This window comes from Physeter macrocephalus, chromosome 4, assembly GCF_002837175.3.
Source record: "Physeter macrocephalus isolate SW-GA chromosome 4, ASM283717v5, whole genome shotgun sequence".
NCBI classification, from domain to species: domain Eukaryota; kingdom Metazoa; phylum Chordata; class Mammalia; order Artiodactyla; family Physeteridae; genus Physeter; species Physeter macrocephalus.
The window spans coordinates 24,502,549-24,516,628 of record NC_041217.1 but is presented as its reverse complement, the minus strand read 5'-3'; the positions used below and the strand labels follow the sequence as shown (position 1 = coordinate 24,516,628).

Genomic DNA, 14,080 nt, shown 5'->3' with positions numbered 1-14,080 from the left:
CTTGGTCTGGATCTGGGTGGGATGGCCATGTAGGGGGCTGGGGCCTTGGAGCAGGGCTGGCTTCTAGCCCCACCCAGCACTGAGCCCTCTGCCGAGGACCCTACAACTAGCCCAGACCATGCCCAGCACTGAGAACCCACCCAGGAGGCAGCTTGCTGCGTGCCAGTGCCGGGAGCTGGCTCTTTCTGCCCAGGGCCCGAAAATCTGGGCTGGCAGTGAGATGCAGCCAAGGGAGGGAGCATGCCGGCTGCCTCTGACATCCGAGCCATCTGCCTGGCAGGCAGGACTAGGCGCTGCCCCTCCGGTCACCAAGCCCCTCTGGGGAGGCTGCACCGAGGCCACCCCCAACATCTGGGCCGCCTCATTCTCTTTTCCTTCCTCTTCACTCTCCCAAGAAGGGCCTGAGAATGCTCTCCCTAGACCCAGGCTCCTACACGCCTCCTTTGCTGCTAGATTTGAGAGCCTCTGCTCAGACACACGCTTCACCCCAAGGAGCGGGGCTGTGAGGGGCTGGCCTCTCGGTCTCGGGCAGCCGTCCCTCTCAAGCGGAGGACAGTCCGGCCATACTCGGGTTTCTATTCTCTGCCCATTCTTGGCCCACGTTGGCCAGCCCTCAAGTCAGAGTAGGGCAGCGGGGAGCCCTGACTCACGAGCGAGAGAAGCCAGGACAGCCTCCTTGCCGATGGCATTGGCTGGAAGTTTCTGTGGGGCAGTGCCTCTCTGCCGATGGTTTCGAGTGGGGCAGAGTTTTCGCCTTCCCCTGTGACAGCTGCTTTACGATCTCCAGGCTGAGAAAGCCATCTGCCCCTCCCCTGTCTTCTGAAATCGGCTTTTGCTGTTTTTTTGGATCCTGTGGGAGAGTAAATTATATGCTCATCCTCTTCCTCTTAAGGCTCCTTTCCTTTCTGTATCTTGTTTGAAACAGTCTGCTTTTCCCTTGACCTCTCTCTCCGTCTCTCGCTGGATCTCCTGGTCTCTGTCCACTGTCCAGCTGCAGGAACGGCCAACAGCCCATCTTCTCAGGCTGGGGGCCACCAGCTCCGAAAGAAGCCAGCTGCCTTCACCAGCACCCCCGCCTCCCCCGTCCCTGGTCCGGGAAAGGCCCTGCAGAGACCCCTGTGGGGAAGGCCCAGCCCTCGGCTCTCTCCCTTTGCTCAGGGTCCTGCCTGTTTTTTTGCAGAGGCAGCCACAGTGCTCGGCCCCACCCTGCTGGTGCACAGACGCACGTCTGGGGGCCTAGTGGATGCAGCCTTTCTCATCCTTTGATCTTAAAGAACAGCTTTCCTCGTAGAGATGCTAAGCCCCATGTGCCGCCTGAGCAGCCTGGAACAGACTTAGTACTGGGCTCAGGAAATGGAGCCACTCCGTGCACTGGGTGGGGCAGGGAGCAGGATGGGCTGTGTTGTGTCTTTGCTTACAGGGAGCCTAAGTAAGAGACCTTTCATTACAAGGGAATCGAGCTGAACTTGGGGTGAGGAGCGCTGCTCTCCTGTGGTGAGGGGGGTGTCCCTGGGCAGCAGGGACTTTCAGGCGCCCCGGTTCCAGGGACCCGGCCCCTTGTGGAAGCAGAGGCCCGTGCATCTCCCTCAGCCCCCTGCTTCTCCCACTCAGGACCCTCAGGACGGACGGGCGGGCCCCGCAGCCTTGCTCCTCCGGTCTTGGTCCAAGCGCCCCTCGTGCTTCCTGGCCTTCGTAATGCCGTTTACTCTGCCTGGGACGCTGGTGCCACCCTCTTTGTTCTCCCCAGCCAGGGCGCAGGACAGGCTCCCCCGTGCCGTGCGGTCGGATTGACCACGCAGCACCTGCTTCCTTGTGTCCCGTGTGGGCACCTGGCTGCCTGGGGGTCAGCCTGGGGCTCGTGGCTCTGAGGCACTGTGTCATTCTCCTTCTCAGAAAGAAGACGGCTCCGTGAACCGGGACTTCAAGAAGACCAAAACGAGGGAGCAGGTGATCGAGGCCTTCAGAGAATTCACTAAAGGAAACCGGAACATCCTGGTGAGTCGGGTGCCCCCTGCAAAGGGGTCGGGCCGTGTGGTCTCCGGGCAGGGGTAGCTGCGCCCCCTCTGGAGGTTCTTGCCCGAGACGGAGCTGAGGTCCCCACACAGAAACCTCTGGCCCCAAACTTCTCCTTGGAAGGTGAAGAGGGAGTTGGTGTGGTTGTCAGCCCGTCCAGCGGGTGAACACGCACTCACTCTTTCCCTTAGCCAGCAACTCAGCTCCCAAAAACGTCTCCATCCCCTTCAGAGCAACCCTTTCAGGTGCCTGTATTCCTCTAGCACCCGCTGCAGGCCAAGTATTGTGCCAAGTGCTCACCAAACCCTCGTAGCAGCCCTCTGCAGTGGGTTGGCATCCTTGTCCCCATTTTACAGATGAGGAGACTGAGAGGTCAAGGGCACACAGCTAGGAAAGGGGGAGCTGGAGCTCACACCCAGGTGGGCCAGCAGCCTGCTGGTCCCTGCGCTTCTAGGCCTGGCTGGGCCTCCACCAGGCTGAGACTGAGTGAGGGAGGTGTGCGGGCATTGCGGGGCGAGGTGCCGCGTCACCCTCCCCAGGCAGAACTGATGGGCTCTCTGAGCCTGGAGGTGTGGGTGGCAGAAGTTCACGACAAAGTGACTTCATTCGCCGCAGGCAGGCTGCTGGACAGATGCTCTGAGCACTGGCTGGCATCAGCTGAGGTAGGGTGTGTTGAGTCCCCACACCCAAAGGGCAGGGCGCCCTGTGACAGTAGAGACCTGGGTACGCCAGGGACCTGAGCCCTGGAGCCCCTGTGAGAGCACCTTCCCCTGCACGGGCTCCTGGGATGCTGAGTGGGGAGGGCTGGACCCAGACAACCTTTCTCCAAGGAGACTCAGCACCGGCTGGAACTGGGGAGTTTCCCTACCCCCCTTTGCAAGCTGGGAGACTTCGCTTGGCCCATGGTAAGAGCCGAGGCTTCAGTCACGGGGCAGGCACCCCAACTCTTTCAGAGCTGGAGCCTCTGGACTCCGGGTCAGCGGCCGGGGAGGATCCCGGCTCCTCAGCAGAGTTTGCCATAGAACGCGCGCTGCCTGCACCCGGACGAGAGGGATTATTCCTGGTCCTGAGCCCCAGGCTGGCACTGCTTCAAACGGACGTCAAGGGACCCTATGTGCCTGTGTGCTACAGGCTTCCCTCGCGGCCCCTGGGGAGGGCGGGCACCCCCAGGGCCAGCACAGCTCTGTGGAGAGGCCACTGGCAGAGGTATTTGTGGCTCTGGCTGTCTTATTCTGTCCTTTTCAAGAGTTCAGGGCACTGAAGTTTGTATCAGGAAGACAAGCACCATGGCAACCAGGCTCTCTGGGTGCTGCCTCCACACTGCTGGCGTTCCAGAATAGACTTAACCCTCGTGCGAGGGGCTCCTGGAGGCCTCCCGGCTGTTCGGAAACTGTCCCCCGCTCCCCCCGTCCCCAACCGCACCTCCTGTCACAAAACAGTGTGGAGTTGGGGGAGCGTGGGACCAGGGCCCCAGCTCCTCCGCCTTCTTTGGGCCTCAGTTTCTTCATTTCTAGATGAGGAGGTTGGAATTATCAGGGCGTAAGGCCCTCTCACGCTGACGCTCAGACTGTAATGGGCCAAGTAGCACCTAAAGTTCACCTCCCACACCCACGTGTTTAAAAATCTGGTCATCTTTCTGTTCCTAGATCGCCTACCGGGACCGGCTGAAGGACATTCGGGCCACCCTGGAAGTCTCTCCCTTCTTCAGGTGCCATGAGGTAGGTGTTGGGCTTTGTCCTCAGGGACAGAGAGCCGTGTTCTGTGTGGCTGGCCACGGCCCCTTGGCACGCCCGCCTGAGCTGTGGGCCTGACCCCCGTGCTAGCCGACCTGCTTGCTCCTAGACGGGCCGCCCATAAGGAAGGAGTGGGGCATGCGGAGGGCCGGCTCGGCCTGGCTCTGCCCTGTGCAGCTGCACTGGGTCCGGCCATTCTGGAAATGCCCTCTTCTCCCTTTGTCCTCTCTGAAGCCCAGTGTCCCTGGGTCCTTGGCTTCTCCTGGAGTCTCTCAGTCTTCTCAGCTTTGTGCAGCCTGCAGAGCTTCCTCCAGCTGGCCTGCTTTCTCTGGAGGATGGCCTGGGGCCAAGGCTGAAAGGACCTGAGGCCGAAGAGCCGCCCATGACCTCCTGCGTGGACGGAAGGACCCGCGGCTGCCCACTTGGCAGCCCCAGGCTTCGTCTCACAGCTTTGCCCTCCCTTCTTCAGCACTTTGCTGTTATTTCCTGAAAAACTGTTTTGCTGTACTCTTTCTGGAGTTTCACTTGGAAACTTCAGGTCTATACCGAGGCCAAATTAGCTGGGGCTTCTGCTTTTTTCCACCTGGGAAGAGAAAGCCCCCTTCTCTGGGCTCAGCACGTGCAGGGGGTCTTCCCTGCCCCGGCCAGGGCCCTGGGAGCTAGAATGACACTTCAGCGCCTCCCCACACCCCCATGTCTCCTTCGGGCCTCACACAGGTGACCCAGGGGGTTGGAGGGTGTGTTCATATTTGGGAAAGCACCTCACCCCGCGCAGGTGCTCTGACCTGGCCCACAGCAGGGAGGGGTCTCGGTGCCCTCTGTCCCTGGCAGAGACCATGAGCAAAGAGCAGCCTCAGAAGCCCTGTCTGCCCAGGACTTGCAGCAGGTGTGCTCCCGGGCTGGGGGTGACCTGGGCCTGACGGCCTGCCCTCCCCGGGGGCTGTGAGTGCCTTGGGACAGGGTCCTTTCCGGTCTCCCCACAGACAGGCGTGTGGCATCTCCTTGGCACCTCCCCCTCGGGGAGTTGGGGAGGACTCAGAGGTGCTGAGGGATGGGTTAGCTGTGGTCTGGAAATAGAGGAAAGTGTGCAGGTTGGGACTGGGGGATGGGGACGGGGTCTGCCCCCCGGACATTCCTCCCTGGCGGTGTGGGTGGTCATTGTTCTGGGTCCCATGTCCTCCGTCCATGGCGTGGCCACTCGGGCAGTCTCTGCTGCTCAGGTGAGAATGGGGGACAGAACCCATCGGCCGAGCAAAGCTCGCTCCACTTCCCTGAGGTCTCAGGCTTTTCCAAGCCCCCCTAAGGTGCCGGCTTGCTGTCTGGAGGGCAGGGCGGGGCCCCAGCCCTTCCCCGCCTCACCCCGCTGCTCCCCTCCAGGTCATCGGCAGCTCCCTCCTCTTCATCCACGACAAGAAGGAACAGGCCAAGGTGTGGATGATCGACTTTGGGAAAACCACGCCCCTGCCCGAGGGCCAGACCCTGCAGCATGACATCCCGTGGCAGGAAGGGAACCGGGAGGACGGCTACCTGTCGGGTCTGAACAACCTCGTCGACATCCTGACGGAAATGTGCCCGGGCGCCCCCCTCTCCTGAGGCCACCCTCCGCCCCACCTCGTCGCCACCCTGGCCTCTTCTCCCCCTTGCTTCCCTTCTCCTTCTGAATTTTTCCTTCACTCCCACCTGGGTGTGAGCCCTAGAACTGACCCTCCCGAGCCGCACTACAAGACACTTTGTAGACGAGATGAGATGAGATTTTCTAGTTGCTGCCTGATTGAAGGGTTTGGAGCCAGGGCTTCCATTTTTGCTTTCTCAGTAGGATCTCCTACTAGCAGAGAAATGCCCAAACCCTAGGGTTTAGACCTGCAGGTAGGTTCAGGTAGCCGTGGGGTTCCTGGCTCCAGCGGGGACCCTAACGGAAGAGCCCCCCACCCCAAGCCTCTGGGCAGGTTACCTGTGGAGGCCTGCTGCCCCCTGGTGGCCAGTGCCATTGGCACCACTGTTAGGCACAGCCGGTTCCTGCCCCATCCTCTCAGCCTGGGGATGGGCTGGTGCTGTAAAAATAGGTGCCTGGTGCCAGGCTTTCTGGTATTTGGGGCACAAAACCACTGGGAACAGAATGTTGGCCATGAATAAAGTACCCTCTGCTTAGCAGCCTAGGGACTCCGAGAGATGCCGTGGTGGCCTTTGTAGGGCTGCTAAAGCAGAAACCCCATCCATCCGGTATTGAAACCCTCCAGCATTGGGACAGACCCAGGAGCCAGAAGTCCAGATCCAACTTGATTGTGCTCTCTGACATTGGCCTTCCCAGGAGGGGGCAGGCAGGAGCTGTGTTCTCCCGTCTGTGATTTTCGCCCGTGAATTCAGAGGGACATTCTGCAAACCTGAGCTTCCAGAGATGCCACCCAACCCCCAGAGCCACTTGTACCTCCCACTCCCCACCTTGCTGTGACAGGGTCCTCAGGGCTGGATGGCAGTGGACCAGGGCCCAGGCAGCCCCAAGGGAAAAAAGACAGAACCTGCCAAGGACATTCCTCTCCTGTCCCTTCACCTCCCAACTTCCTGGTGCCAGGTGGTCCACGTGCTACACACCCAGGATGCTCATGAGGCCCAGGGTCCCCAGCCGTTATGGGGCAGAGCTCCAGGCCAGCGCTAAGCAGGGAGGAGGCAGGAAGCTGGCTTACTGCCATCATCCCCCCCCACCCCGCCCCCAAAATAAGTCTTAACAGCCTGAAGGGCTTAGACCCGCTTCCCAGATACGCTGTGAGCAGCTTCCAGAGTATGTGGAGGGTGCCAGGCATCTCTTCCTGGGGTCTCTAGGTTGCTTGAAGATTCACAGGGAACCAACTGGAAGCCTTATTTTAATTGTAAAGCAAGTAGGTCTGTATTATTGAGAAGAATGTAAATTTGCATGAGTTGTAAAGAACAAAAGTCCAGCTCTTTGGCCATTTGGAGCTGGGCCCCAGGTGTTCACCTTTGCTGTCGGAGGTTGGACCCATTGCTCTGCAGGGAGCTGCTCCAGGGACACTTGGAGATGATGTGTCCCCAGGGGTGTGTGTCTGGAGGACCAATCCAGAGGGAAGCCTTCCTGGGCTGCCCCCTGTCACCGCAGGGTCTCTGGGGGTACTGTCAACTTGCCCACGTGACACGTTCGTTTCCCTTTTCATGCTGGGTGAGTGACGGTTGGTGCGGGGCCGAGGGTGGGACACATGAGGATGCGTAAGTACAGAGTTTAAAAATGGAAATCACTTTTGAACTTCCTGCCTCTTGCTCAAAACAGCAGTGAGCTCCTGTTTGGGCTGCCTTGCTAAAGGTCACACCCCCTCCCGGCTGAGCACGAGAGACCTTGTGACACCACATGACCCTAGAAGGCAGAAGCACCAAAGTCAGCCTGGGGTCTTGGGAGCTGTAGTCAGCTGGGTCAGAGGGACACCGGGGGTCTGGGCTGCTCCTGTCTGCGGGGAAGGGACATCATTAATTCAGATGTAAAAGTTCTACAACTATGGCTGGCCAAGTTACCCTCATTATATCTATGAAAAAAGTTTGCTAAAGCAAATTAATGCTCTGAACAAAAATTACAGGGGACCAACTTAACCAATTTAAGAGAACAAATTTTCCAAGCACTTTAAGCAGGCACCAGTTGTTTGCAAACAATGTGCTGATATGCCAGTGACTTGTTCATTAAAGGAGGCCCATAGGGCCTCTTACTGGCGATCCTTTGCTTTGAGTTACAGTATATATATGTGAATGGTAGAAAGTGGCATCTTTCTAGGGTTATGCTATTAGGGGTTTGGGGGTTTTGTATTTCCCATGCTAGTTCTGCACACCTACTCTCTCTCTCAACCCGTCCTCCCCTCTGTCCCCAACTCCCTTGACCGAGCGGGATAGATGGATCCTGGAATGTGATTTCCCAGAACCCCTGCCCAGGCAGTCTGAAAACCTTCCCCAGCCAGCCTGGTCCAGGCGGGGACTCCTTGGGTCCCGGCCGTGCAGGTGCCAGGAGGGTGGGACGAGGTGTGCACACCTGCGCCCAGGTGAGTGGGCGCCCTTTCTGCCCTGTCCCCGTGGGGCCCCGGGGCTCTTGGGGTTCAGCACTGCTCAGCAGTGGAGGGAGGTATCTCAACTGCTTGTCCCAGATGTGCCTTTAGTGTCATGTAAGAAGTTTTTAAGTTATATTTATTTTGTCGGGTTTTTTTAATTGCACAAAACACTAAGTCTGAGAGGCTGGATTCTGTTTCTCCTTTAAAGCTTTGCCTTCCTTCTGAACTGCCTTTCCCACCCAATGGAAAGAGCCGGATGCAGCCCTGGCCATCCTCCCACCCTACCCCCGCCACCCTCCGCCGTGGACTTTTTCCACGCTTCGCTGTATTTAGCTTTGAGTTTCTCTGCGTCTGGTCAACCCCCGTGTGTATATAACCCAGGCCGTTGCTTGGGAAGAAGCAGGGTGCTCACCCCCTGCCAGTGCCTTTTTCTGGAGGAGAGAACTCCCCTGAGCGTCCTCCTTCCTTCTGCACCCCTCTCCCCGCCACACCTTTGGAGAAAACTGAGCTGTTACAAACCCCTGCACAGTGCCTGTCCAACAGACTGCAGATGCTCTGTACCTTTCTGAATAAAGGCCCTGGAGACCACGGTGCTGGGTGCTGTCTGCGTGTGGTCCTTCTCACCCCAAGCCCTCCAGGTGTGTCTGGGGGTGGGGGTGGGGGGTCTTTGGAAGCTGGAGGATCCAGTGGGGCTATGACAACCCCCAGGGGTGGGGGTCAGATTGGGTAATATTTTAATCTGCAAAGGATTTTAAACACGCTTCAAAACTGCTCTTTTCTGCTCTCTCCATGAAAACTTTTACATAGCAGCTCAGGGACGAAGCAACAAAGTGCTCCCCGCCCCCCACACCAGGGCTGGCGGAGCTACCAGCAGCTTTTGCTTATGGAGCCTCGCTCTGTAGAGGCACTGGGTGCTTGCATCTGTAGTCCCCTTTGATCCCTGTATTAACTCCATGAATAAGGCTGTATAGTCTACAGATGGGGAAACTGAGGCTTAGAACAAACACCTTGACCTGGGTAATAAGTGGGAAGCAGGGATTCAGATCCAGAATTTGTCTGGTTTCAAAACCAATTCTGTCTTCCTCCCTCCCTAGGGGGCATCTAGAGGGCAGAGAGCTTGTCTTATCTTTACCCTGCATCCCAGGCGCTAAGCACCGGGCCTGGCGCATAGTAGCTGCCCAGCGAGGGTTTGATGGACTAATGAATGGCCGTGTGGCTGGGGTGGCCAAGGGAGACAGCTGAGAGCAGGAGCCCCTGCAGCACATCAGGCGTTCACCATGCACTTCCCTTCAGGCCTCGCCAGCTCTGGATAGCTAGTGGCTTCATTTGCCGAACTCAGAATTCTGCATCTGGGGGCTGGTGCATCCTTCCTTTATCATTTTGAAAAATTATAGGACAAAAATACAAAAAGGCCACAGTGCCTTTGCACCTTCTGTCCCTTCTGCCTGGACTGCTCTCCCCAGGTTATCCTGTGGTAACTATACTCACTCCAGATTCTCACACCTGTATCTCATTCCTGCCCCACAGGTGGCTCAGTGGGCTCCAACCATTGTCTACACAGGTTCACACAAACTGCTTCCTGCCCTTCCTTCCCTGTCAGCCCAGAGCCCTGGGAGGTACCCAGGCCCGTGCCCGTGTAACCCTGAAGTCTGGGGGATTTAACCCCCCTATGGTACAAACTTTTCCCCAATGGGAGATGAGAACAGGTCAATAGGTCCCTGCCCCTTCACCACACCCCTCACTGACGGATGCAGCCTGACTGGCTTCCCCAAAAGTGGTCCTGTGAGATCAAGCAACCAGCTGCACTTAGTGGGGCTTGCACTCTGACAAAGCAGCAGGAAATAAGCCTCCTCCTCAGGCTTTTCTCCCTGGGGAACCTAAACAGAGATACACCATCGTTTAGGTCTTGGCTCAAATGTTGCCTCCTTGGAGCGGTCTCTGAAGCCCCAGCTAAAGCAAGCATACCCCAGCCGCGCTCTCAGTGCCCTGTCTCATCTCCCACTCTCTTGCTCAGTGTTCAAAACCATCTACAGGACTTGGGGTCTGTCTCTTCCATTGCGACACTGCCCCTGAGAGCGGGGACTTGACCTTTTGACTGTTGTTTTCAATGTCTCACAGTGCCAGGTACAGGTGCTTAGGGAATGTTGATGGGGTCCCTGAGCTCCCTGCGTGACCATGGCAGCTGGGCACACAGACACTCCTTCTTAGGCAGGAGAACAACTCCCAGGTTGTGTGGATTCTCTGGCCTCGGTCCTCTCCTGCGATCTTATCTGCGCCCCTTTCAGCCAGCCGTTCTCAGTGTCTTTCTCCAGATCTTGCTGTTGCCAGTAATTGACCAGTAAAGGCACTCAACAAGTACTTTCTGGAATGGGTGAGTGACACGCCCTCTTCTCATCCTTTCTGCTGTGGTTACCCAGGGCTTTGTGATCACCTCCAACCCATGTGGAGCCCCCGTGGCCATGAAACCCCGGCCTCTTGTGTCCGCATGGGTTTCCCTGCTCAGCCTCCTGTGTCCGGTGCGCAGGCTGATGGAGATGCTGCTACAGCCCTTCAGGGGTGGTGCCACCATCCCCGACTCCCTCCCGCCCTGGGACTTGGGCCACCCACTGGAGGGAGCTCCTCTCAAGCGCTGCAGTTAGGGCACCTGGAGCATCCAGGCCTTCTCAGCTTCTGCACCCCTCATCCTGCTAACCTGGAGTGGATGCCACACATCCCCTAGAGGCTCTGACCACAGGGAAAGGACCAGACCCCAGGCCATGGGGAGACCCTCAGAGGAGCCTGGGCACCACCAGGGCGCGGGCCCCTGGATGGGGAGGAGTTGTTCTCTGGGTCAATTAATGGGATCTTGGGTCTTCTTGCCTGCTTCAAACTTCACTGGCCAAGGCGGCCTGTCGAACTCTGCCTGCCCTGGGAAGGGAGGGTCAGCCTGGGACCCAGTGGAGCTCAGGGAGCCTGCTGCCTACAGGCCCCATGCATCCTGGGTGGAGGCGGGATTGGCGGGGGAGTGGGGTTCTGAGTCATTCCAGCGCGGCCCAGCTGCCTCAGAAGGGTTTGACCTTGGTCCCAGCAGCAGGGAGGATGCCACCTCTTTCCCTCCATGGTTCTCACCTGGCTGGGCGTCTGCACAGAACAGCCTGAAGCAGCTGCTCCCATTCATCTGCTTCATTGGGAGAATCTACCCCAGTCAAGGAGCTGAAGTGAGGTTCCATCCGCTGCAGATTAAACCCATTCCAGTTATACACCTGGGAAGCAGGCTGGCTCTGTGGACCCACTGGGCTCGCGGCAGGATGGCTAGGGGCCGAAACTCCTTCATCCCCTGGACTCTATAAGCCCCTCTCTAAGCAGAGGCCCAGGGTGGCCTTTCAGGCGTCAGGCACAAACCCCAGAAGACTGACGGCTGCTGCATCGGGAAAGCGCTGACCCTCCCGGAACGAAGTCAGCTCACAGAGCCCGGCCACTGACTGGGGCCTGCCCCTCGCTCCACTGGACCACAGGGCGGAGCCGTGGCTGCTGACACAGCTGCCTCGCTGCCTCCAGACCGGTGGGCAGGCCGACTTCTCAACCCCAGCCTGAGGTCCCGCTTTCTAGGGTGACAGACTGTGCGGGACAGTCCTGCGTCATGGGGAACCTGAAGGTCAGTCACCCTGCTGCTTCCCAGGACCACTTCTGGCACCAGCCGCCTCGGCTGGGTTCCCTGAAACACGGAACCCGGGGTAAAAGCTTACGAGCTAACGCTTCATTGAGAAGAGCGGCCCCAAGGGGCGGGGGCGGGGTGGGGGGCGGCTGGCAGGGACTAAGGCAACGTAAACACGAGGGGACACGTCAGAGGGGCCTGCGCACTAGTGTCGGGGGTCGGTCCTGGGGGGCAGGGAGGAGCGGACCTTCCCACTGGTCCTCTGCACAGATCTCCGGACTGGCACTGCCAGCCTCTCCGGCAGCCCGTGTACAGGTGCCTGTCCCTATCAGGTGGCTGTGGCGGTGGCAGGGGAGGCGACGTGGCTCCGGGACCGTGGGGCGCACAGGGCTTTGCTGAGCTGCTCTGCCCTGGGGTGCTGCAATAGGAGCTAAGTTTGATCAGGAGCTCTTTCCGTAAATACCCGCAGGGCAGGGCCCATCTGCCCCCCACGCTCAGGCCTCCCCTCACTCTGCCTCTTGCATTTCCCTGACTGAGGGCCTCACCTCCTTACCCAGTTGGGCAGGAAGCTGGTCACATCAAACTTCCCCCCCAGTTCTGCCAGGGCTGGGGAGGGGAGAGAGGTTGAAAATAACAGAGCTCTCCGGCGGGGGTCTACAGAGGGTTGGCTGGAGAGTTCTCGGCTGTCTTGGTAACAAGGAGGCTGTCTTGGGACCAGGGATCAACAGGTCCTTGAGCCAGTTTGAGAACCAGAGGTTAGGGGAAGGCCTCTGGGGAAGGAACAGGGAGACCCCTGCCGGCCTCTAAGCAGCTGTGTCCCACTCAGCCAGAGGACCTCTCCTCCCACATCTGTCATGGCCCCAAGGTCTCCCGGGGCACTTTACTGAAGTCAGGGGAGTCATGTGGCTTAACACAGTAGTTTTTCACCTTTTGAGGATCACAGATGGGTGAGATCATCTACAGGGAGCTATGAGCCCTCTTCCCAGAAAAATGTCCATAAGCATATACATAAACAAACGTATGTACAAATTTAGGGACTCCTAGACACCCCCCAAAGCCCCTTGAAAAATTCCCAGATGGTCTACGGGCCCTGGTTTAAGAACCCTTGGATTGTAATAGCCCTTTCTAATAATACATTAGGGACACGTGCCCGCCTCCCCTCGCTGCATGGACATCTCTGTGCATCAGAGACCTGACTGGCCTCTGCAGCCCCCCTTTCCCCTCCCTTAACCATGCAGCCTTCTGTACAGGCACCACCTTTGAACTACGGCCCACCTGCTTTTAAGCAAAGCTTTATGGGAAACAACCATGTGCATTCCTTTATGTACTGCTTATGGCTGCTTTCATATTAAACAGCAGAATTGAGTAGTTGCCAGAGACTGAACAGCTGCAAAGCCTAAAGTATTTACTATCTGGCCCTTTATCGAAAAGTCCTCCAACCCCTGCCTTAGAATAACGGTGACCACTGATGGAGAATTGCTACCTGTCAGGCACCATACCAGGTAATTTAAGGCTACATTGTTTAATCCTTATAAAAACTTCATGAAATGAGCTTTGTTAACCCCATTTTGTACACAAGAAAGAAGAGGCACAGAGAGGGTGAGTAACTTATCTAAGATCACACAGCTGATAAGCAACAGACCAGGCTTTGAACCAAAGCTCAAGATCTTTCCATGACCCTGCATGACTAAGTTTCCTCAAGCAGCAGGGTTTGTCCCTACACCTGGCTGCATCACAGGATTACTGGAATGGCCTGTTGTCAAGCCAGGAGTCCTGGTTTTGGCGACTATAAACCTGACCAGGCCCTGGGAATGTTAATCCCAAGCATGGCCTTCTCCTGGGGCTGGGGGATGAGCTGCAGAACCCCCAAGACCAACAGGCTGGACCTGGTCTCCAGCCAGCCTGGGGGAGTCGGGGGTGGAGGGAAACCCTGGATCAGGTGCTCTCTGATGAGGCACTGTTTGTTCTAGACTCTGTGGGACCCTGCAGGGAAGTGCAGCCTGCACAGCACCGTGACCCCAACACTCAGACTCACACTGCTGCCCCTACCCCACCCACAGCAGACTGTGCAGAGCCAAGTCCACGTGCCAGTTCACGGGCTGGCTCACACGCCTTTCCACAGAAAAACAGAAAACGCGTCCTAGCTTTCGAAAACACCAGGAAACAGCACGTGTGTCGTTTTTCTCTCTTTACTGTGACAGCTGTGGCCTGCTCCTGGCTTTCGGTGTGCCGTGTGCAGGCCTGAGGTGATAAATTCAGCAGAGAAGTCAGGAAGGGAGTGGAAAGTGCTGAGTGAGAAGAGGGCTTTCACACTTTAGCAAGAGGTGAGGGCTTGCGGTTATTTCTTTTTTTTTAAAGAAGAAAATAACTAGTTTGATATAATACTGACAACAATAATAATATAAGGAAGGGAAGTGCTTCCCTGACTAGGTACCTGTCTCAAAACATAACCAAAGGGCTTCCCTGGTGGCGCAGTGGTTGAGAGTCCGCCTGCCGATGCAGGGGACACAGGTCCGTGCCCTGGTCCAGGAAGATCCCGCATCCCGCATGCCGCGGAGCAGCTGGGCCCGTGAGCCATGGGCGCTGAGCCTGTGCGTCCAGAGCCTGTGCTCCGCAACGGGAGAGGCCACAACAGTGAGAGGCCCGCGTACCGCAAACAAACA

General features: G+C 57.7%; 1 protein-coding gene across 1 annotated transcript in view; it reads left to right on the top strand.

Annotated features, from left to right (window-relative positions):
- The window catches only part of ITPKB (inositol-trisphosphate 3-kinase B), a 100,435-nt gene extending 92,067 nt beyond the window's left edge, over positions 1-8,368 (top strand). The window contains exons 6-8 of the mRNA XM_007102672.4: positions 1,894-1,995; positions 3,660-3,731; positions 5,124-8,368. Of these exons, the coding sequence (XP_007102734.2) occupies positions 1,894-1,995; positions 3,660-3,731; positions 5,124-5,339 (390 nt within the window). The 3' untranslated portion in view covers positions 5,340-8,368. The remainder of the gene's footprint in view (positions 1-1,893; positions 1,996-3,659; positions 3,732-5,123) is intronic.
- Positions 8,369-14,080: the final 5,712 nt, after the last annotated feature.